Raw genomic sequence first — 24,372 nt, 5'->3', positions numbered from 1 at the left:
ATTTCATTCTTATATAGATTCTTATTTTTTATGTTAATTTTTGAGGATGATTTGGTGCATTCCCTTGGATGATACCGACGGTAGAAACATTCAAAACGTCGAAATTCCGAATCGCCCAAAGGCAGATTTCCCAGAGTGACATTTCTTCGCATGAATCTCACTCGGGAAATAAACGACGCTTTGACGAGTTGTCAATAATTTCGCGGCAGACCACACATAACAGATCTCTCTTTGCGAAAACTGGCGCTCGCAGTTGGTTGTGAATCAAGATACGGTAGAGGAATTTCACCGAAAACAATTTCAAATACGTTTCCATTCATTTACTTTCTTTACTTCGTTCAGCAGTGACACAATTAGTAGACCAGTAAAAAGAACGTTATTTCAGTATACATTGGAAGATATTCATGTAGTAATCTTCCACGTACACGGGTAGAATAAAGCAAAAGTAATAATCGGGTTTCGAACACGGGTCGCAAAACTGTGAAGTCGCGATGCTAGGCACTGTGCCACAGCTTTAGTTGAAACATATGCTCGTAAAAGGCGGATACCTTGACACACACACACACACACACACACACACACACACACACACACACACACACACACTTATTTTTGAGCTCTCTTCCAACGAGCGAAGTTTCTGGGAAACGGAGTTATAACACCAGCCGTGTTCTCCTCGTTAGTCAGCAATGCTTTCACTGTCGGCGCGATTCTGTTGCGAAGTTGCAGGACTGTATATTTCAAATCTTCCTTAAATATATGCAGCACTTACGTAATTTATACATCACCATCTCGTGCAAAGCACCACACACACATATACACCAAAAAGAACTTGCTACATGTGAAGTCATCACAGAGATTGCAGATTTACCAACACAACGGAACAAATCTGCAATCTCTGTGATAACTTCACATGTGTCAAATTCTTTTGGCGTGTGAGTGTGTGTGTGAGTGTGTGTGTGTGTGTGTGTGTGTGTGTGTGTGTGTGTGTGTGCGGTACATTTGATTTACAGCTGGGAAATTCCGGAATTTTCAGTGGGTCAATATTCCCCCAGCTCGATTTAGCTCTAGGGTTAGGGAAAGGAAAAGTACAAAAAAAGGTTGAAATTTACTCGGTGAGTTCGTTATATTTGTTGGAATAGTGTTCTCGACTTATCAGATTCACAAATGCTGAACTAATTTTCTCATCACAAGCAAGACGAACAATCAATTTGTGGAACAGCCTTCTAGACTTAAACAGCTCAGTGCTGTCAAACTTGCAGTTTGCCAAACAATTCTCTGCATAGAGAGCAAATATATATATATATATATTTTTACGGGGTCCCAAATAATTTCGTTAAAAGTTAATTGTTGCTGAGTGTAATTTTATCCAAATAAAATAATTAAGGCACTAGAATCAGTTACGTTCTTAAAAATATTCATTATGGTTCTGGGCACACATAGTCAGCTCTCGAAACAATCTTGGCACTGCACTGCACTGCAGTCAGTTCTCTTACGAGATAAATGAACTAAATTTCCGTTGCGGGGTCTGCACCTTCCGCCATCAAGAAGCTAAGACATTCTCAAGACACTTTTTTCCGTAGTGTTATCAGGAGTGTAGCGCTCAGAGGGACAGGCGTACGATCAGTAATTCATACGGACAGATAGTTTAAGTGTAAATATAAAAATAAGACGACTTACTTTACAAGCTAACAGTCTTCCCTACACTAATTAAATCCACGCAAGTGATTTAGTCGATTAATACTTATGAAAGGCTGTTAACTGCAAGCACGAGTAACATTCATGTGCAGTAGTGGAGAGGAAGTCGTTGATCAAATGTCTTACCGTTTTGATGCTGATAGTTCATCTGGTCTCGTTGGACTCCGTAGCGGTGTCTCCATATATCTGTTTCCGGTTTCGCGTATACCTTGCTTTATATTCTCATATAAAACTATCAAACATGTAGGCTTAAAGTTAAATGAAGCACTACTGCACCATTTTCAACTTTAGCAGTGTGTATTGTGTTACAAACAGCACCGACAACATACAGTTTTGACCACGAATTACATAGAAAGATCAAAATCGATAGAGTCCCTGACAAACTCGTGAAAGAATTATTTCCTTCTCAGATCATCAAATTTTAGTGCTTTACAGCAAATTAACGGGTGCAAATAAGAGTAAACAAACCTAAATATCAATAAACAGATTTAAATATTAATCCTGGAACACTAAAGGGGAAAATTTGACATTGTTACCAAAGCATCGTAAATTTTACTACTACATCGTTTATTCAAAGGAAATCCTAATTTATAGTTTATGCAGAAGCTAATTACAGTTATAATGTGTCCAATGGTAAGTCACATACAAAATAAGTACAAAATGTTCTGTCTCACAGCCTATACAGACAATACCAGATCGGTACTAGCTGCATTTTACGAGAGTTTAGTAATCTAGGATTAAATCACGTGCGCGAGTGAATGATATTATTTACGCCATTATGTTAACTCACAATTTTACCCTCTTGGATGAAGTACAAGACGTTAGGTTTGTAATTAATAAAGAGAAAACGATGTACATACAACTAAAAAAAGGCAGGAGGCTGGAAGGGTGACATAAACGCAGTGGAGGATATGAAGCTAAAGATGTTGAGTTCATTAAAGTACCTGGGAACCGTAGTAAACTGGAATGAGGGTGTAGCAGAAATTTCGAGTGAGGATAAAAACTGCCGAGAGATGCCCGTATATCCACAGAAAATGTACAATAGTAAGTTGCTGTCAGAGAAACGAAAATAATTAAGAGTGTGTGTAACAGTGATCTGGCGCGTACTGTTATATGGCTGTTAATTGGACAATTAATCAGAGAAAAATTGGAAACTGATGATATTTGAAAATAGTCGAATTTCGTATCCGTAGAAGAAGCTGCAAATTACGTGTCGAGTTAGAACAAAGATTCCGGACGCGTGGATTGTCGCAGATCCAGTAGAACTTAGTCAGGCAGCTACAGTGCCGGGCCCAAATGGGGGTTGTTGTAAGCGACAAAAAGGTTCTTAGAACATCTCTAGACGTGAAAAGCCTACTAAGACGACTCAAACGTAGATGGTAATGTTCTGCAGAACAACATGCGATATAGGTTAGAGGTAAACGATGAAGGCTGAAGAGATCAATCTGAATGTGTGGCAAGTACTTATTAGCAGGTTAGTGATATTGGCTTACGGAAATGGACAATAAAAAGGCTTATGATGCACTAGTAAAGTGTATTGAAAGTTCTCACATTTTTCCGGTATGTTAGCCTCTTTAATTGTAAGATGCCGTTGTGCGGTACGATGAAACAGGTAATTACGGGCAACAGGGCAAAAGCCATGACAAAAATTACCCAACGAGACAGGAAACAAAGCCAAGCAAATGTGACGAAAGTATGAGCTTTTAGCGTTTTGTATCTCTTAGGAAGTTAAATGTGGCTGCGTCGTCCCGTAATATGATGACTATCTTGATTATTCCTGCTGCATATCCTCGACTAGACCCCATGACGTTCAAGGTTGAAATATCAGTTAAATATGTAAACTGCACCCAGCTGCATACTTACGATAGCATTAAAATATTGAAACCATTCCTTACTCAAGACACAATGAGTGTTAGCGTTTCGGCAGGTACAAGTAACTAACTAAGGAAGTGGATGCTCGGAATAACATCTCCTTTTGCTATAAACTTTCATAAAAGAAACCGCAAATGCAGCTGTGCAGATACTTTCTGCGTAGCTGTTCGTGGTACAAAAATCTAACTTACCAAATAAAATACAGCGGCTGTCGAATTTAAAAGCAGATGGCTGGCGATGTATGGACCCTGAAAATAAAACATATTTGTTAGTTCTATTCTAAATATGCAACTGCTGAAAATAACACACTTTCCTTAAAAGTATTTTGTTCAGAACAAAATACTTCAAAGCAGTTACAGGTTTTTATAACAGTTGTAATGACCGCAAATGGGGAAAATTAGCAGATGAAAGATACTTTGAAAAGGACATGTTATGGCCCGGCACCTGGGATCAAGTATCTCGTACTCATGCGTCTACAGTGAGCATCTATGGAAAATGACTGAAGGTTGGTGAAACCACGAGAACGCGAAAAGTCATTAACGTCCGTACTTCAATATAAAAGGTAGGTTTCGGAGGCTTGCGTGCCCTGTGAAGCAGGATGGGCGACGATCTACGGCAGATCTGATGAGAGTACAGTGACGTTGCAGGCACACGTGTTTCGGAGCACACCGTTCAGTGCACGTTGTTGAAGGTGGAGCTCCGCCGCTAACGAGCCTCCAGTGTTGACGCAGCTTCATCGTCAGTTACCAACTAACCAGGCTATCGGCCAGTAATCGGTGGCGCAGGTTCGATCCGGATCGGACTCAGCTTGTTCGAACGATACTTGTGTGGAGCATCGGTCCTCAGACGGTAATTTTCGTTACTGATGGCTTTCCTTCAGGCGGGTGATACTATGCAATTTTCATTATGACTGAAAACAGACGCAACACTTGTAATATCTTACAGTATTTATTATTTCACAAACCGGTTTTCAAAACAATGTTCAAATGTGTATGGGATCTTATGCTATCTAATTGCTAAGGTCATCAGTCCCTAAGCTTACACACTACTTAACCTAAATTATTCTAAGGACACACACACACACACACACACACACACACACACACACACACACACACACACACACACACACACACCCGAGGGAGGACTCGAACCTCCGCCGGGATAAGCCGCACAGTCCATAACTGCAGCGCCTTGCCGGCCGGAGTGGCCGTGCGGTTCTAGGCGCTACAGTTTGGAACCGAGAGACCGCTACGGTCGCAGGTTAGAATCCTGCCTCGGGCATGGTTGTGTGTGATGTCCTTAGGTTAGTTAGGTTTAGTTAGGTTTAATTTGGTTTAATTAGGTCTAAGTTCGAGGCGACTAATAACTTCTCAGGTCAAGTCGCATAATGCTCAGAGCCATTTTTTTGCACCGCCTTAAACCGCTCGGCTGATCCCACGCGGCAACCGGCTTTCGGCTGTTAAGTGATCACCAGGTACAAAGATGAATATGTGGTGCAGTGACATTTTGTAGGACCAAAGGTTTTAAACTAGTTCATCTACAGAGTACCTCTATTTCCAGAGATAAAAGATTTTAATTTTAGATTTAGGTATAAAGCGAGAGGAATTATTTCAGTATAAATGCGATATAAGATTATTTAACTAAGATGAAATACGGCACAGTAACTAATGAACTACACTCCTGGAAATGGAAAAAAGAACACATTGACACCGGTGTGTCAGACCCACCATACTTGCTCCGGACACTGCGAGAGGGCTGTACAAGCAATGATCACACGCACGGCACAGCGGACACACCAGGAACCGCGGTGTTGGCCGTCGAATGGCGCTAGCTGCGCAGCATTTGTGCACCGCCGCCGTCAGTGTCAGCCAGTTTGCCGTGGCATACGGAGCTCCATCGCAGTCTTTAACACTGGTAGCATGCCGCGACAGCGTGGACGTGAACCGTATGTGCAGTTGACGGACTTTGAGCGAGGGCGTATAGTGGGCATGCGGGAGGCCGGGTGGACGTACCGCCGAATTGCTCAACACGTGGGGCGTGAGGTCTCCACAGTACATCGATGTTGTCGCCAGTGGTCGGCGGAAGGTGCACGTGCCCGTCGACCTGGGACCGGAACGCAGCGACGCACGGATGCACGCCAAGACCGTAGGATCCTACGCAGTGCCGTAGGGGACCGCACCGCCACTTCCCAGCAAATTAGGGACACTGTTGCTCCTGTGGTATCGGCGAGGACCATTCTCAACCGTCTCCATGAAGTTGGGCTACGGTCCCGCACACCGTTAGGCCGTCTTCCGCTCAAGCCCCAACATCGTGGTGTCGCGACAGGCGTGAATGGAGGGACGAATGGAGACGTGTCGTCTTCAGCGATGAGAGTCGCTTCTGCCTTGGTGCCAATGATGGTCGTATGCGTGTTTGGCGCCGTGCAGGTGAGCGCCACAATCAGGACTGCATACGACCGAGGCACACAGGGCCAACACCCGGGATCATGGTGTGGGGAGCGATCTCCTACACTGGCCGTACACCTATGTTGATCGTCGAGGGGACACTGAATAGTGCACGGTACATCCAAACCGTCATCGAACCCATCGTTATACCATTCCAACAGGACAATGCACGTCCGCATGTATCCCGTGCCACCCAACGTGCTCTAGAAGGTGTAAGTCAACTACCCTGGCCAGCAAGATCTCCGGATCTGTCCCCCATTGAGCATGTTTGGGACTGGATGAAGCGTCGTCTCACGCGGTCTGCACGTCCAGCACGAACGCTGGTTCAACTGAGGCGCCAGGTGGAAATGGCATGGCAAGCCGTTCCACTGGACTACATCCAGCATCTCTACGATCGTCTCCATGGGAGAATAGCAGCCTGCATTGCTGCGAAAGGTGGATATACACTGTACTAGTGCCGACATTGTGCATGCTCTGTCGCCTGTGTCTATGTGCCTGTGGTTCTGTCAGTGTGATCATGTGATGTATCTGACCCCAGGAATGTGTCAATAAAGTTTCCCCTTCCTGGGACAATGAATTCACGGTGTTCTTATTTCAATTTCCAGGAGTGTATATTCAAATCACGACATTCTTCACAGACTAAAATAAATTGAGTAGTGTGTCTGAGGAAACTAATCTTGTCTTTAATAGATCCTAAATTACAGACGGTTGCAATTTGTTTACTATGTTGTATAAAGGCAAAGAAGATTGCATGTGACGTATAAAACATTACGAAGAAAGAGGAAAATGAATTTTACTGCTACGTTATATCTACGTCACCAGTCTGAAAGCCATGTTGTGGTGTGTGGCGGATAGGATTTAATGTGTCCGTATCATCCTACCTCATTCTTATGCCTTTCAGAAATGATATACGTAAAAGGCTGCCGCTGAGCCTCCACATAAGCTTTAGTTTATCTTTTCATATTGGTAATTACGCAAGACGCGAGAGAAAATATCGTATTTTTAGTATGTTTTCAATGTATTCTGTTGGAAGTTTGATTAAAGTTTCGCGTGGTACCAATTCCGAGCCGTGCTGGTCACGTTGTTCAGGGTCAAGCAGTCGGGTAGGGTTGTTTCCATTATGTAACTTGTTAGGCGACACCCACTACCTCGGAGGCAACGATCACACATACTCAGAACATTGACACAATGATCTGTGAAGGAAATTGTCGTGGAGCTTCAGGTGTCGCATAACTGACTTAAAAGAAAAAAAATAAATAATTCGCGGTAAGATCTTACGGACGAAACCTGTGAGGTCATCGGTCCCTAAGCCTAAACACTACTTATTCTAACTTAAAGTAACTTACGCTATTAACAACACACGCACCCATGCCCGCGGGAGGACTCGAACCTCCGACGGGGGAGCCGCGCGGACCGTTACATGGTTCCTTAAACCGCACGGCCACCCCGCGCGGCGCATAACTGTTCGCACCATTTCTGTAGATCCCTATCACTGACGAATTAAGTTCCTATAAAGGCGAGATAAGCCACTTACAGTTAAAGAAACAGACGGTATATTTTCGGTTGTCCAATTGGGCTGTGGATTCGGTTTTTGTGCGCAATATTCCGACAACTACCTGATCGTTTTGGTACAACGAGTTATGATGTAGCCTATAAACACACGAAAGATAAAGACTCGTGCTAAGAAGACACTGTATCCTGTTTCAGCCCCTTAGGGTTTGAATTTAGAGAAGTTCCGACTTAAACGACGGCTACAGTATCAGATCCACACCTTCTCTAAAGTTTGCAGATTGGGCTGGGCGATGGTGAGTCAGTCAGTCAGTCAGGGTAGTGCCTTTTATTTATACAGATAAGTTACCTTCATTAATAAGACTTCTTGAAATATTCATTTTAAGACTGATTATTTATTTTGTACATAGTATTATGTGTTGTATGTAGGTAAATTCTGATTGACTACTACGTTCAACTTATCTTCCATTTGGCGGACAAATCTGTTTGTTAATGGTTATAGTGTGTTATTTTTGAAATTGAAAGACTTATTTTTGCATGGACTGGAATCTCATCTGTAGAGTTTCCTTTCCTATCCAAGAAGTGAACGGGAAGAAATTTTCCTAACGTGACGCATGAATATGGGGGACACACTAACCGTGAAAGTTGTGGTTTGCGAAAGTTTACATGTGGAAACAACAAATTTCTCCCGATTTTTCGCTAGATCAGGAGGCGGTTTTCTTACTTAGGTTGTTTGAAAGCTATGTCGATTTCCCCAATGGATTTCTCCTCCATACGCAGCGGCTCCTATCGTGAGCTCTAAAGACAGTGAATTCTGTAGGGGATTTCGGAAATCTTCTACGATGCTACAGTAAAGTCTCGATACTTGGGATGCCACGTCATTTATCAATTCAAACAAAAATAAGGAAAATGAGGTTTCACAATCGTCGTTCTCTGAGAGCCAACCTAAAATAATTAATCACAGTAACTTTAACAGTGTCTTGTTATAGCCTTTCGAGGTCCATGATGTTCACAAAAACATACACGGTATTTGTTCCCATGTTTCTTCAATTCTAATCGTCGCATGAGTCATCATAAAAATTATTTTCTTAAATGAGAATTGGCACTCGAGATGTGTGTTGACAATCTTCATGGCAGTACTCGACTGGCCACAAATGTTTCCTGAGACAAATTTAAACTTTCAGGTCACTTTTAATTAATGGAAATAACCTCTCGTAGAACACACATGTTGCCTGCAAGGAAGTTAGTCTTAGAGTGGGCTATCCAACTCTTTCCCGCCTGCCCGAGCAAGGCGCACTTTTGTGATGGGTCAGTTAAGTCAGCCAAGCACTTTCAACATTACATTAATTCTCTTATTAATCTTTGCACTCAATTTTGAATAGCTGAGGTTGTAGTTACATGTACGTCCGTGTGGATAGTCCTCAAGATTATCAAAACAGTTTATTAATATTTTAAACATTAAATAATAATACTAAAAGCTACTCATATTGGCGCTAAATATATCTGTATGAATAAAAATATAAATGTTTTTCGAAATCTCCGAAAGCTCTTCACCAATTGCTTAAATTTTTACGCAGTACTCATTGAATATTCGGATGGCTTATCAGCTTATGATCTGAATACTACTACGGAATATGAATTTGCAGTAGAATAAATAAAAACAAGCTCAAGGTCAGTGAGACGCTGGAAGAGGGGAAGGAGAGAGGGTGGGTGGAAATGGACGTAGGAACTGGAAGTGAGAAGTTGGCCAGAGGGAGGATATAATGCGCGCACGCACACGCACACACAGACCAAAGACAGATCAGACAAAGACAGGCCAGAGAGAGAGAGAGAGAGAGAGAGAGAGAGAGAGGGGGGGGGGAGGGGGGGAAGGCGGATATGCACAAGGAGGGAGGGGGGGAGAGGAGTTGGAGATTAGGACGCATATCCAACTCCCATACAAATTAGAAACGTGCCCTCTCTCCTTTCTTTATTTCCGTTTAATCAGACTTAGCCACGGCCACGCTTGGCTGCGAACTGGTGGTGGTAGTACTACCATGATGATAGCGGCCTTTCGACTTTCCTCCTGTTACTTTTGACTGGCTACCTACGAGCTTTCATAGCTTCAGCAGTGTAAGCAATTAGATGCGATGTAAAAATTATGGCCCACAGCTTTGTTATTTAAAGAAGCTAGTTATTCATAACGATGTCAATAAATTGTTTCGAATACCTTGATTTGAATTACACTTCATTTGCGTCATCAGTAAAATTTGATACAATTAACGCACCTTAATTGCTGCCTTATAGGATTTTAATTAAAAATTGCTCAAAAATGCTATTGTTACTGGTTAGTTTTCACAAAATTTCCCGTTATAGGTTCCATACCACAGGTTCACTGAACACGCCCTTGGTCAGTAGGTGTCTACTGGGAAAAAAGCTTGTTGCCACATTCCACGCGGACTGACGCTAACAGTGAAGCGATAGTTGGTCCTCTGAGGCTTCGTTTGGCCTTTTACAGAGCTCTGCAGGCAGTAACGCTCTCCTGAAGATCCGCTGTTCGCGCAGCCACCTGAACCCGCACGGCCGGCTGTCGTCGCGCCGTCGTTCTTTTATTGATGGCAGGTGCCGGCGGGCCGGGGACCTCGTTAATAGATTCTGCTGTCGCTGGACGTGGGCCCCGCGCCGCGATACCATCTGTACATAAAGCGACGGCCGCTCTTAATGGATTCCCATGCTCGGCGCCCTCCTCCCGAGGAAAACAGTGCCGCCCCCGGGCCGGCATTGATGCGTGGTAACTCCCACGCGCAGCCGTTTCGCCGTTTCACGATTTCCTGTTTGCGATCTGCTAACGCGTCTGTCGCCGGCGCCCGCCGCTGCACGCGGAGGGGACTCGCCTGGCTAAAAGAATACTCTGACGGCACATGAGTGACTCGCCAAGTAAACAGATAGCGGCAGCCACTTACGTCGATATCGTAAGAGGATTTTTCTTTGTGTATTGTTTTCGAGAGTTTGTCTGGGTGTATATGCGTAAATTAAATTCTCAAACACACATGTGCGACGTAAACAGTGGCGTCATTCATGTCTATCATTACGAGATATTTTTCTTTGCGTTCACTGTTGTTCCTGGTGCCACAACTGCTGTTGGTCCTGCATGATGTGGCTAGCAGTCAGGCACGTACCGTGATGATATTTGTACAGAATGTCAGTATGCTCTTTCTCAAAAGCGCACTGCAATATATGGAAATATATGCTAATAATGTATAGAATAAGACATCTTCAGTCAATAAATATTGTGTGTGTGTGTGTGTGTGTGTTTGTGTGTTTGTGTGTTTGTGTGTGTGTTTTTCCATTGTCGCGAGGAAGCAGACATGACGGTGACGGAGTTAAAGACGTGGGTGCTGGAAGCTAAAAAGCTTCTACGTCATTGTCACCGAGCCGAAAGCCAGCTCTAGCAGAAGAAGCCGTCGACATTGTGGCCGTTTCCTGTTCCTGTTGCTAAAATATGAAATTTCATAGTTGTTATTGAAATGAAAAATGTTCTGTGTGCAAAATGAAGTGATCTCTGTTGGTATTCAACCACGAACATATTACGTAAATGTAAATATTCGATACGAGTGTTGATCTATAACAGCTGTTGTGAATTAAAACCTCGAATATGATATTGGAAATGAATTGTGAATTTTATTTCGAAAGGACTTTGAAGAATGTATTAACCCAACCAACTGAAACAAGAGCATGTAATCTGAGAGATAGAACAAGATTTTTGCCCACAGGAAATACCAAAATGTGTAACAACTCTGAAAACTACTACTTACGAAAATCGAAAATTTGTGTTAAGTGACGTGATCTTTGTGAAGTGAGAATATTTTGACCGGAAGTTACAGTGGAAGTAACATCGTAGTAGCCTAGACTATCAGAATCTTCGTTGGTTATCTGTCGAGCATTTCTTGCGGCTAGCGTGCAGGTTAAACATAGAAATATTATTGCTGCTGATCTTCTCGGTGTTATGTTTTACCTGACTTTTTAAAAGGAATGCGATTACACCTCTTTTGCATCAGACGTATCGGCAGTCCCATGACATACTCTATAAGTATGTCGCCGATTTTTCTTTCGTACTTGGGGTTCTTCCACGAAATTACTCGTGCCTTCCTATCAGTCGCTTCATAACGTACTGCATCACCCTATTAACGACTTCTGGATACCCCTTTATGTAACCTCATTCGTCCCTCGCCTTGCGGTGCGGAGGGAGGACACGATGACGACTAGTTGCGTTGTCGAGAGATTCAATGAGAGACATAAAAAGGGCAGCATTTCCGGGACGGCATCATCAGCGGTGTCGGCAGGACATCAAAACTTAATTATAACTAAAGGTGTCCCAACTGGCTTTTGCAGGTGGTGTCCCAGTTACGTTCAGAGATTCTAATTGTTGATCACCACTGGTAACTACTAAAGTTATAAAACTGCCGTAGACTACCGCAGACTATCATAAGTAAGCGTAAACTGCGATGGTTTCCGTAGTAACCCAGGCCAGTTAAGCTCGTGACCGCTTTACCAGGATGTTAGGTGCGTTGCATACCTGCGGGGCGTTACCTCATTCCGATCTCTTTGTTTGAGTATGCGGCCACTATGTTCCACTAGAAATCGGAACTGGTGTACAGTCTAGAAACTGAGTGAGGATATGCAAAGGACTTCTTAATCTACGGAACATTTTTGTTCTACATGGTTATCCTCCTGTCCGTTGCTAAAGAATAAAGAATATTTATAGTAAAACTGAAACTGTCAATGTTTAATTCACGTTTTATTCGAGGATTGTTGATCTGTAACGTGAAACAGGTCAGTTGTGGTAAAAATAGAAAAATACAGATTAATCATACAGAACTAGAACACGAAATTTCCTCAAAACATCTAAAAAAAATGCGAGACAAAATGTATCATTATTTTTAATACTTCGTCGAGCTTATATAAAACATGTTTCTGTTATTCATAAACAGCTTTCGGACTTTAAGAAGAATCTTTTGCATTCATTGTGATGAAGAACGTTCTAACAATAATATTTATATATTTTTTTATGTTCGTCCATATAAACTGTACTTCCATCAAAAGTAATTGCTTTGCTTACATAAAAGCACAGAAGCTACGCCATCATCTAATTTTTAGAACTTATAAAATGCAATTTATATTTTGTAGAGATATAACACACACAATGGATTAACACTGGCCGTGCGCCCTCTAATTTGTGCAAATGAAACAAACAAAGAGAGGAAACAAAAAATAGTTCGCTGAGTTTCTGTCGCACATCCATTTATTTTTCTTTTCCTGCCAATTCTGCCAGTACTACCGGTAATCCTACCATTTACTATTCGTTTATGTACTGTATCAGGGCTACCAGACGGTGGTTTAGTTACAGCGCAACTATACTATCTACCATCCGATTTTTCCATGCTTCTGGAGAACCGCTCTGCCCTTGGAATTCACAGTCGTCAGACGTGACGAACTTCTGTTCAGGAATTCTTGGCCTTGAACCTTCGCTTCATTTGAAGTAGTTCATCCCGAAAGCTAATCCCCGTTTCTCTGAGAGCTGTTCTGCTTTTCTCTTGCAGAAATGTCTGACGAAAGCATGGGCGGAGAGGGCGGCGATGCGCCGCAGATGGAAGACAAGAAGTTCTTCGTGGACCGCGCCAAGTCGGGGCGCGCCACGTGCCGCAAGTGTAAGCAGAAGCTGGAGGCGGGCGGTCTGCGCATCGCCAAGGCGGGCCACAACCCGTTCGGGCCGGGCCTCATGAAACTGTGGCACCACGTGCCCTGCATGTTCGAGGTGTTCGCCAAGCAGCGCGCCTCCACCGCCCGCATCAACACGCCCGACGACGTCGCTGGCTGGAGCGACCTCGACGAGGACGACCGCAACCACATACTGTCTTTCCTGCCAGGTTAGTCACTGTCCGGCCTCTATCACCCCCCCCCCCCTCTCCCGTCATGTTACCACCCACTTCACATATACACAAACCAGCAGTGACTCGCTTGTTAATTTTTCACGCGCTACTGATATTCGTTATGTGGTTACACACACAAGAACAAGAGAATTACTCATTTCTCTTGAGTAGAATGTAGCACCCCGTTTCACCGTGATGGTGGCACTGACACAATGTCACCGTATTGATCACAAGAGAGACTGAATGCATTGGGGTGACATCCTGATGACCCGCCCCCCTCCCGAAACTCATTCACACAGAAAAACCGATCCACGTGATTAGACAATCCTCTACAAAATTAAAGGATCACTTTTTCGAATCCCTGTAATTTTTTCCCACTGCGACGCATAAACTCGAAATTTGGCTAAAGATGCGTTCGGTTACATTGTCATCCTGAATTTTCTCCTTGCTGCACTTGTTGAAACCATTTTTTGTTTAAACGTTGATTTACGTATTGTTGGAAAATGACTTCATCACGTTTAAATTACTGTGAAAGTGGCCGATTATTGGCAGATCTTGTGGGAGCCTATCTGTGCAGATAGTATACAACGGTACCCAACTGGTCTTTTTGAGGGTAGAAATACGGAGGTCGATCAGCGTGGTGTCGAATACCTGCAAGTGGTTATGAATCAGCCGTCATTTTGTGGACACGAAAAGTGTCCTTATCCTGCACTTCTCAGTAGAAGGTTCTGAAACATTCACTTTCAACTACTACGAGGGTGAGCTGGAACCATTATCGGCATATTTACAAAACGATTTTTGCTACGTACGGAAGGGGACAGCTGATGTGAACATGGGGCTGCTAATAAACTGAGGGAAGACCAAATACGCCATGTCAGTATGAAACAAGACAAGACTCCAATGTTTGCCGACGGTATGGTAAGTTGTCTTCAACCCGAAGACGGATTTATGAATGCTCTGTTCAGCTACACATCTCCTATTGGAGGTGGGATGCTCTTCTCTGCTTCAGACTTCTGAAGGACCTTCACTTGAATGTGGACTTGGTATTTTTTTTTCTTTCAAGTGCAGAACACTGCCTAGATGCAAGAAGCGTAACAGAAAATATTCTAGCGTTGAATGAGAACTGAAACCTGCATATTTGGATATGCCACCAGACACCTAGATAGTCACCGAGTCACATAGTTTTTCAAATCAGTGGAGACATTCTTATGCTGGAAGCTTGGGTCGCCACAATCATTCAGACTGTCTTGGATTTAAAGGAGGCTCTACAGAGAGAATAGTTTTCTTTTTTTTCATTTAGGAAGTACGCTGAGATTTCGAGCCTCCTCATGCAAAATGTAACAAATATTTGCAGCATTACCATTTGCTTTATGATGGGTGTGAGAAAAGTAATGACTAATTTTTTATCTACCAAGGTCTTAATTTTTTTTGAAACAACTATATTGTCGCCTGCAAAGTAGTTCCCTTTGACAGCTATACACCAATGGAGTAGTTGTTCAATCTTGGTAGCAACGCTGAAAGGCTTCAACTGGCAGGATCTTTAACATGTTGGTCACTTTTTTTAAAAATGTCCTCCAGAGTCCTAAAATGGCGTCCAAAAGACTTCCTTCAATTTCAGGAAAAGAAAAAAAGTCGCAAGGATTCAGGTCAAAAATTCCATGATGGAAATTGCCGTGTGACATGAGGTGTTGTCGTGATGCAGCATCCACTACTCTGCACTGTCCGGTCTCTCTGTAGTCTTCTTTTTCCTGAGCCGTTAAACGACATCTTTCTACATCACTAGGTTGACAGTTTGCCCTGGAGGAACATATTCGACTTTTTCGTAGGTTCTGAAGTTGATGTTCTCCCAGAGCGAGGCTCATCTTCTGCGTGTTCTCGGCCTTCCGAAAATGATTTGTGCCGGTGAAAGACTTGTGCTCCTGATAAGAAAAGATCCCCATAGACCTGTTTTAAACTTTTCGAAAGTCACATTCGCGGATTCCCCAGTTTTAACACAAGACTTGACGGCATAACGTTGGTCTGAATTCCGCTGTTCCATTTTCGTAACGCACAACAAAAACACAACTTCATCGATGGCGCTCTCAAAAATCACCTGATGGCTGTACGGAGTTGAAATTTGGACTGAGGAATATTAACACACCGGTCTACACAAGTGGAACGACACAGCGTTGCCAGATAACTAGCAATGTTGTAATTCTCATTACTATTCTCGCGCCCCCTTGTGTGTACTCCGACTTTGAAATGGTGATTGCCAGAGGAAGATGGTTAAAAAGAAACTTGACACTTTCGAAAGAGGAGTAATGATGAGTATGTGTACACCCTTTAAAGGCAGAACGGGGTGGGAACAATGTACGAACAAAGAAAAAGAGATGATGTCATGGATGGATATCCGAATGAAAACATCATGAGAAGGAAACTGAAAAATTTGTTTGGGCTTATGATGAGGATGCCTAAAGGAGTAATTTGCAGAGTTGTGTTATAGGGAAACTCAGAGAAAAGTGCATGTAGTAGACCAAGACTGCGTTGTTAGGGTGAGATGGAAAATGTCTTACCCTTCTGCATACTTCAAGGAGACCGGAAAGCAGTCTAAGGTGATGAAAGCAACGTATTTAGGTACCAGAGATCGCAGGATGATAACAGTGAATACGTAGTTATGTCCTTCATCGAATAAACATTCAGGGAAGTCCCACACTGACGAAAGCAGCAGCACTGGCATACCGCTTCATTCTTCTTTAGAATGTACTGTTACAAAAGTGTTCAGATTCCATTTCAGTGTTTAATCGCATACTACAATAATGAAACGGGGTAATTAAATAAACTTTAATGAAATATGTAAGGTCGATGTCAGTGTGTGCGGGACGACGCTAGCGCTGTATATGGAAACAAAACATGAGCTACGTTTTCCATGACTCCCCTGAATCACTTCAGGCCAATCTCAGGTTGGCTCCTTTGAAAAGGCAATGGCCAATATCTTGGCCCTTTCTGGGCCAGCATTGTTAATCCAACGCGGTAGCAGGCGAGCATAAACTAATAACCTTCAAGGCCAACCAGCATGAGTTGTTACCTACATCTACGTACGTACTGTGCAAATCACTGTGAAATGTATGGCTCAAGGTACTTAGCATGGTTCCACTTGTTAGAGTTCATGCCCTTTCCAGTCACCTTTAGAACTCCGGAAGAATGACTGCTTAAATGCCTCTATGCTCAATGTAATTAGTCTAATTTTGCCTACACGATCCTTATGAGAGCGATGCGTAGAGAGACTCTGAAGTTATTACTGGTTCTTAAAATTCTGTAGGTAGAATTTCTGAGATGGTTGGCGTCTGTCTTCAGAGTGTGCCAATTCAAATTTCTCCAGGTTTCCGTGATGCTCTCTAGTGACGGAACAAAAAGCCTGTGACCATTTTCGCCGTTCTTTTACATCTGCATATACATAAACACTCGGCAAGCCACCATATGGTGCGTGGTGACGGGTACCCTGTACCACAACTAATCATTTCCTTTTCTGTTGCACTCGCAAATAGAGCGAGGGAAAACGACTGTCTACAGGCACCCGTATGAGCCTACCTGTCTAATGATATTTGCGGGCTGCTAATGCGAAATATACGTCGGCGGCAGCAGAATCATTCTGTAGTCAACCTCAAATACCGGTTCTCTATATTTTCTCAGTAGTCCTTCTCGAAAAGAATGTCGCCTTTCCTCCAGTGATTCCCATTTGAGTTCCCGAAGTATTTCCGTGATACTTGCGTGTTGTTTGAACCAACCGGTAACAAATATGGCAGCCTGCCTCTGAATCGCTTTGGTGTCTTCATTTAATTTGACCTGGCTTGTATCCCATACACTCGAAGAGTAGTCAACAGTTCGTCCGACTAGTGTGCTACATGTGGTCTTCGCTACAGATGAACCACACTTTCCTAAACTTCTATCAATAAACGGAAGTCGACCTTTCGCGTTCCTTATTAAAATTCTTATATGTTCATTTCATATTGCTTTGCAACGTTACGCCTAGGTATTTAATCGACGTGATTGTGCCAAGCAGCACACCACTAATGCTGTACTCTGCCTTCTTTGCATACGTTCAATATCCCTTGTTAGCCTGTTTGGTATGGGTCCATAACTTTAGAACAGTGTTCTAAGACAAATCGCCCAAGGGATTTGTATGCGGTCTGTTTTTTTAGACAATTTTCCTAGTATGCTGACAATGAACCGAAATCTGACATCGGTATTGCATACGACCAGGACCTATGAATCGTTCCATTTCATATCCCTACAGATTGTTGCACCTAGGTATTTTTACGAATCAGTTAAGTCCAATTGCGACTTATTCTTATTGTAGTCATAGCATATTTCTGTTCTGCGTTTTGTAAAGTCCACAGTTTTACACATCTCAGCATTTAAAACAAGTTTTCATCCTTACATCTGTTTGAAATCTTGTTAAGATCTTACCTGATATTTCTGCAGCGTTTTTGGATAGTATTTCATTATAGGTAACTATATCATCTGCGAAAAGTCTGAAGTTAGTATTAATGGTGTCTGCCATGTCGTTAATTGACAATATGAACAACACACTTCCCTGTCGATGCCTTTCCATCCGCGTTAACGTGTTGCATCCTCCCATCCGCTCACTCACAAATTTTGTCTGATACCCCGAATCAGTGCTAGTTCACATGCAGCAGATGATTCTGTTCGTGATCCCTCACCTTCTTTGACCTTAGAATATTATCGCACACTGTTCTGCGTTCTGTGAACAGCAGACGCTGGTTATATCTCGCCACCTTACTTAGCTTTTGTGGCAGTTCTACAGTAAGCCGTGTTGCTTTTGGTAGTCGTGCAGTTCCTTCACACATGTCAGACTGTACACTTTGTACCACGTCCGCCTGGACAGCGTTTCCGCTCGCAGCAGCGAATCAATAGTCACGAGCTGACCTTCCGGCAATTAGGAAAGCCACCGGGTCGTGGAATGACTCCTCTGCCGTCCGAAATTACCTCTAGGGATTACTTGCTAATGGGCATGGGGCTGATTCTTAATTATAAACGGCACCATTTTTTATTCCGGTTTTATTTCTGTTCCTCTTCCCCCCCCCCCCCCCCCCCCCCATTCAGTTGTCGCTCCCTCTGAGCTCCCTTTCTGGTTGATACACGCCCTCTTCTGGTACGACTGTGGGTGTTTCATTCATCGCGCGCATCTGCCTGGAACCGTGGAGGCTGTCTCTATGTAAAGTCCAACGTGCATCCACCTTCAAGTAAACATATGTCGATTTGTTATTCATATAGGTAATAAAGGTATTCACCCAGTGATACCAGTTTCTGAAGACACAGTTTTTGGTTGTCAGGATGTAGGGAGGGGGAGGGGCAGATAGAGATATTGCTCGATCCACTTTCATTCGAAGTACAAACGAAATTTTGCTTTCACCTAAAACTAGGTGCAGTATTGGATTGTAATACATAGAAAAAGAGAGGAAGGTTGTAATTCAGATTTATCTGAAACTTAGAGAGCGGAGTAATAGGAAGGTATCGTAATGTTTTGTATGCCCATGCTTGTAGCAGGGGGTTCACTGCGGTCAATGGATTAATGATGGGATGTGCTAAAGCGAATCACTGATACAATATTATAGCCAGATACCAGTCAGTTTCGTACCAGAAACCTATTTGAAGTAAGCTGTGCAAACTATGAATACACTTCGTGAAGTCATTACCCCTGAATGCAATCAGATATTAGCTAGTACCCTTTCACTCCAACCCCCCACCACCAACATTAGCGCCTAACTTAACTTTAAATGAAAAAGAATTTTCTTTGCACACTTTAATTTTTAAAATGACAGAAGATAAACGATATTTAGTTTTTATAGCTGTTTCATTAAACTCTTAAGCTATGAGTGAAAGAGACAGTAATTAGTATTGCTTATTTCTAACAACCTTTTTTATGGAGTGATGAAGTAATTCTCGGTGCATAATGACCGCTGCCTACTGATCCTTCTCAGATGGAAGAGCTAAGTATCCACACGGAGACTAGATGCTTGTTACAAAACGCGCTTCCCCCTACAGCACTCATCTCACTAGTAGCACTTTATTCGTCCACACTCTGCACCCACATTTAAAATAAACCATGTTAAGATGTGTGCACTACATTGGACCTGCTCTTTGTAAATTACTTGATTATTGGACTCCTTATTTCTGATCTGGCAGAAATTTGAAGACTCCAGGTTGCCAGTGTTTTGTGTCTGATCACTGCGAATAATAATCATAACACTTCGTACCCCCACGGCAATGCTATGGTGTGCTGTCTGTCGGTTCGTTTATTGTTGCAAAGTGAATAATGGAGAATTTTCTAGTCTACTACGGGAACTACCTAAAAATCAGAGAAGACATTTTTATGAGATATTAAAGCATATGCCATGTATATGACACAATTCTACTCTCGTCGATGCATGGTACAAATCATGATTGTAGTCAGTGGTCTGTGTAAGGGAAAAGTTATTCATAAATTCATTACACAAGCTCCATCACATTGTGTAACACGTTAACGCTAGAATTTGAAAAAAGAAGAGTAATTATTGGTAATGTAAGTAATCGGTATTACGGTCTAACGAAATAGTGGTAATAATAATGATACTTGAAAGAAAATTTGGTTTCGTTACCAAAACACACTTAAACCCTTTTGTTTTTACCCCCCCCCCCCCCCCCCGAAAATTACATTTTTACCTCTCAGGAGGTAATTACCCTCAGTTTGGTAATCACAGGTTTCTTGCAATCACTATGTCAGAAGTTTTGAGGACGAATGCTGTGCATTCCTTTTAGCACTCACAAGGTGTTACTTTCCAACAAGAGAACACCAAACCATATGATGCTCAGAATCGCAGTCTTCCCAGCAGTGCATGCACACTTGACCAGGCCAAAATGTGGACATGCTATTTTATTGCGGTGTATCTGCACTGCACTTCTCCAGTAGCAAAAGCCATTATATTCGCATTACCCAGATCCTTGCCACTAGCTACGTTTTAATCACTTCAAGATGACCGTCAGTATTGCTTGTGGTCACTTACATTGTTTCAAGATATTTTTTAGTTCTTGCTAAATAACACATTTATAACTCCTGTGAATCTGTTAGTCATAACTGTTACACAATATTAAGCCTTCAGCCACTTGGGCTTCTCAAGTCTTTTGATTCGATAATCTTCAGATATCTGTCGTGTACAAATGCAGAGGTCGACAGATAACTGACCTTGATGGATGACAGAACACGCACAACTCATCTTACAATAATTTTTTATTTGGTTTTAGTCGTTTGAACTGTGTTACTTCCCTTGTTACTGAAACTGCACTTTTTGATAGTGTGTCAAGTTGTTGAGGTATGTCAGCTTTTTACTTCTTTGTGCGCGTTATTCGTGTGAAGCTGAAAATATCTCTGGAACAAATAGGTACTAAATATGTTACCTTAGTTGTGTTGCTGATAGTAAGAAGAAACTTCCTGTGAAATGATCACGGTGACAGTTGACAAGAAGTTTAACGTCAAGGCTGGTTTAAGCGGCGCTTAATATGCCTCCTGCGAAGGGTTCATCACTAACGGACGCGACGGGAAATGGAAAATGTCTCCGGCAACGTGCTTGTAATCGCTCCATGCCGAAAATAGCTTACTCGTTTGTTAACAGTGCGCTGTCAGCTCTTGTAATTCTAATGTCCAGCTAGTGTTTTGCATTACAAAAATGCGACACCTGTCCGCTGTTCGTCTTAAGATGTAGCTTGTAAATTGTAATGTATTTTTCGTCGGTTTGTCATCTTATGTGAACCATTTGTTGGTTCGCCGCCATCTTCTGTATGGTGAGAGGCGACGAGGAACAACCTCGTAGGCGTACGTGCATGGAGCCGTTGTTACAGCAACTGCCTACACTTCACTGCACAGCATTGGTTTCCGGACTAACGGTACGTAGTTAGGACTCCCTGTATCTGATAATACAGTATCCACACTTCCGCGGAAATATTATTACCTAGATATAAACAGACTGGATTCCAGTAATCTTACCCCTGCGGCATTAACTCCTCTTGACAGAGAGGAACGTAGTCGAACGTAGGGCACATCGTTCATTCTTATTTTCGTGGTTATGACTGACAGTTTTGTGGAGAGAGGAATACTATGGAAATAGGTACGAGTATTTGGTAGTTATCATTTCGGTTGCCTAAACGACTACTGCCGACACCAAGGAAGTCAGGGTTAGATATTTCCTGACTATTTTAAATTCTTATCTAGACACTCAACAAATTGTACTTGAGTGGGAATAAAGTTGCTAAAAAGTTAAACCGGTGTGGTCTTCTCAATACCGTGTTTTATGTCTACTTGCAGATTATTAAAAGTTTTTGTACTATACTACAAGACTCTCTTGAAATTCTAATAGTAATACAGGTTGATTTTTTTTCCACCGTGTGCAAATTCTAGGCATCGATGGCTGTGAGGATGCGGAACAAAAAAGGTCTAATGAAGTTATTTACGGAAATGCATGGTTTCCATGTTAGAAGCCACTTATTGAATCATACATTGCTACAGAGACTGTGGTCTAATACGCCCTTTACCATGTAGCCACAGTTAAAGTATCTGCTGAAAATGGTTTCCATGTGCCTCAACGCATGCGTGTACGCGTCATAGCATGTTCCGTGTCACACTTTCCCATCGGCCAGGCTGCACCCGAACAGTGTCAAAGGCAGCATGAATACTCCACTCCAGTATCTCCACATGTGGAATGGGCTCCGCAAACATGACACTTTTGAGATGGTCCCATAACCAGAAATCTCACGGGTACAAGTAGGCCATTCAACTGGACGCCCTCGTCCTATCCATCGACCAGGGAACATACGATTGAGATGCGTCCGGACGTTACCGGCGAAGTTGGCTGGAGCACCATCATGTAGCAGCCACATAACTCTTCGATCGTCAATGGCACTTCTTCCAGTAGGGGAGCAAATCACTCGCAAGAAATGCCGATAGTTCCGGCCTGTTTGGCGACATGGAAGGAAGACTTTGCCCAAAATACGGTCGCCTATTATCCCGGCCCACACATTGCGGCTGCACCTATGCTGATGATTCACTGTCCCCATACTGTGGAGATTCTGCATCCTATCTCGCAGATGACTTACAAAGTTAAAGATACCACTCCGTGTGAAGGTGGCCTCGTCTGTGAATAGAATACTCGTCACAAATCCCGGAATCGTGGTTGCATGCTGAAGAAACCAGTCACGAAACTGCTCCCGATGTCGAAAGTCTGTTGCGAGTTAGTCCTACACATGCTGTAAGGGATAAGAGTAGTAACAGTTGTCATGGTGAATCTTCCACACGATCGTATGTCTTATCCTGTACTGGTAGGCCATCTGCCTGGTACTGACGGGGTGGTCACCTTCCAGTGTTGGTCACATTTTCCTCCAATTCTGGTGTCTGAACGTTTCGGGTACGTCTTTCATCATTTTCTGCTTCCTGAAACGACCCTGTCTCAGAGAAATGCCGGAACACTAATACAAACATTGAACACTGTGGTGGTTGTTAGCGGTAATAGGTCCTCTGGTACAACCTTGCTGCCCGCCGCCCGTTGCCATTTGCCTTTCCGTCAGCTCTCGATTCGAATACGGAACCATAGTGTACAACGCTGTATCACATCCACTACAAGGTGAGTCTGCAAGAGAAATGAATGGACACAACACTACTAGTTACTACGTCACGTGAGGGTGCGGAGGCATGACCTATGAGGAACAGTACCGCCCTCTAGAAGGAAACCATGCATACTGCAACTGTGGCTGCATGGCGCAACGCGTATTAGACCATAGTTTCTTAGTCTCTGTAACAAAGTATGACTGAATAAATGGCCTCAAGCAAGGAAAACATGTATTTCTGGACATAGGTTTATTAGACCTTATTTATTTCGTATACTCTCAGCGATCAATCCCTAAAAATTGTACACAGAGGAAAAAATCACGCAGCTTCATTTTCTTGTGTTCAGATTCTGAATTTAATCGTTTTTAATCATAAAAATTGTTATAAGGCGTATGCATTGGGATATGTAAGTGAAGCATTTTATGAACCTTCTGTACGATGTTAGAGGGTAAACTCCCTGAAATCATTATAAGCGTAGCTTTCACAATGTAAATATTTATTATACCAGAAATGTGAACCACAAATAAATTATCTGGTAAAACACAACGAGCGAAAGATATTTATGCAAAGGACGTGCACATTTCTACCAATTATTAATAAATACAGTGATGATTAAGCTGATAGACTGAACACTGAAAGGTTGTATGTAAATAGTGAAGATTTCCGAATGTACTGGGGGTACATTCATTGGCAACATACCAAAATGGAAATGTTTTTACATACTGACCGTAGTTTTCCGCCATTTTACTGTGAAAAACTCCACATAATTTATGCGGTGTCTGTGAGTAATGCCCGGTGGCTAGAAAATAGCTTTTTGTCATTTCACTCAAGTTGTGCTATGAGAACCACCATATAGATCACATTACGTTCACAGCGATGTTATCAAGCATGATGTCTGGCCTTTTATTCTTTGTCAGTTGTTAGTCACCGCTTAAAAAGACAAAACCACGAAAAATAATTTTTACTGTGGTAATCTGCATTACAGTACAGGTGCTTACTATTTGGTTATTCATTTGGCAATATTAGGCAGGAAAAAGTAATGAAGTATAGAATTAAATTACTGTGAAAGCCGAGGCAGTGCGGCCACACGAGGCCCAAGAAGAGATATATAGAACAAAAGAATTGTTTTGATATGAAAGAGCGCTTGCACGGACAATTGTTTGGGTCTTTCCTCTGAGACAATGGGATGGGAGAAAAAGCCTCGGTTGAGTAACTGTCGCGGCCTTATTTTTGTACCATAATTTTGTATGACCGTGAAAAGACTTGAATTCAGAAAGGTACTGCCGTCTCTCTCTCTCTTTTA

At 42.7% G+C, this 24,372-nt stretch overlaps 2 protein-coding genes across 9 annotated transcripts in view; one reads left to right on the top strand and one right to left on the bottom strand.

The window, feature by feature from the left end:
* The window catches only part of LOC126355996 (DNA ligase 3), a 538,466-nt gene that overhangs the window by 216,067 nt on the left and 298,027 nt on the right, over window positions 1-24,372 (top strand). For all 8 annotated transcript variants that reach the window (XM_050006627.1, XM_050006620.1, XM_050006621.1 and 5 more), the window contains one exon: window positions 13,106-13,432. In XM_050006627.1, the coding sequence (XP_049862584.1) occupies window positions 13,106-13,432 (327 nt within the window). The remainder of the gene's footprint in view (window positions 1-13,105; window positions 13,433-24,372) is intronic.
* LOC126356001 (uncharacterized) overlaps window positions 1-24,372 on the bottom strand; it is a 241,695-nt gene that overhangs the window by 183,237 nt on the left and 34,086 nt on the right. The window contains exon 2 of the mRNA XM_050006640.1: window positions 3,762-3,818. The gene's annotated coding sequence lies outside the window, so the exon portion shown is untranslated. The remainder of the gene's footprint in view (window positions 1-3,761; window positions 3,819-24,372) is intronic.

Source organism: Schistocerca gregaria, chromosome 3, assembly GCF_023897955.1.
Source record: "Schistocerca gregaria isolate iqSchGreg1 chromosome 3, iqSchGreg1.2, whole genome shotgun sequence".
NCBI lineage: Eukaryota > Metazoa > Arthropoda > Insecta > Orthoptera > Acrididae > Schistocerca > Schistocerca gregaria.
The sequence above is the reverse complement of the archived record's forward strand: the minus strand, read 5'-3'. Positions and strand labels throughout refer to the sequence as shown.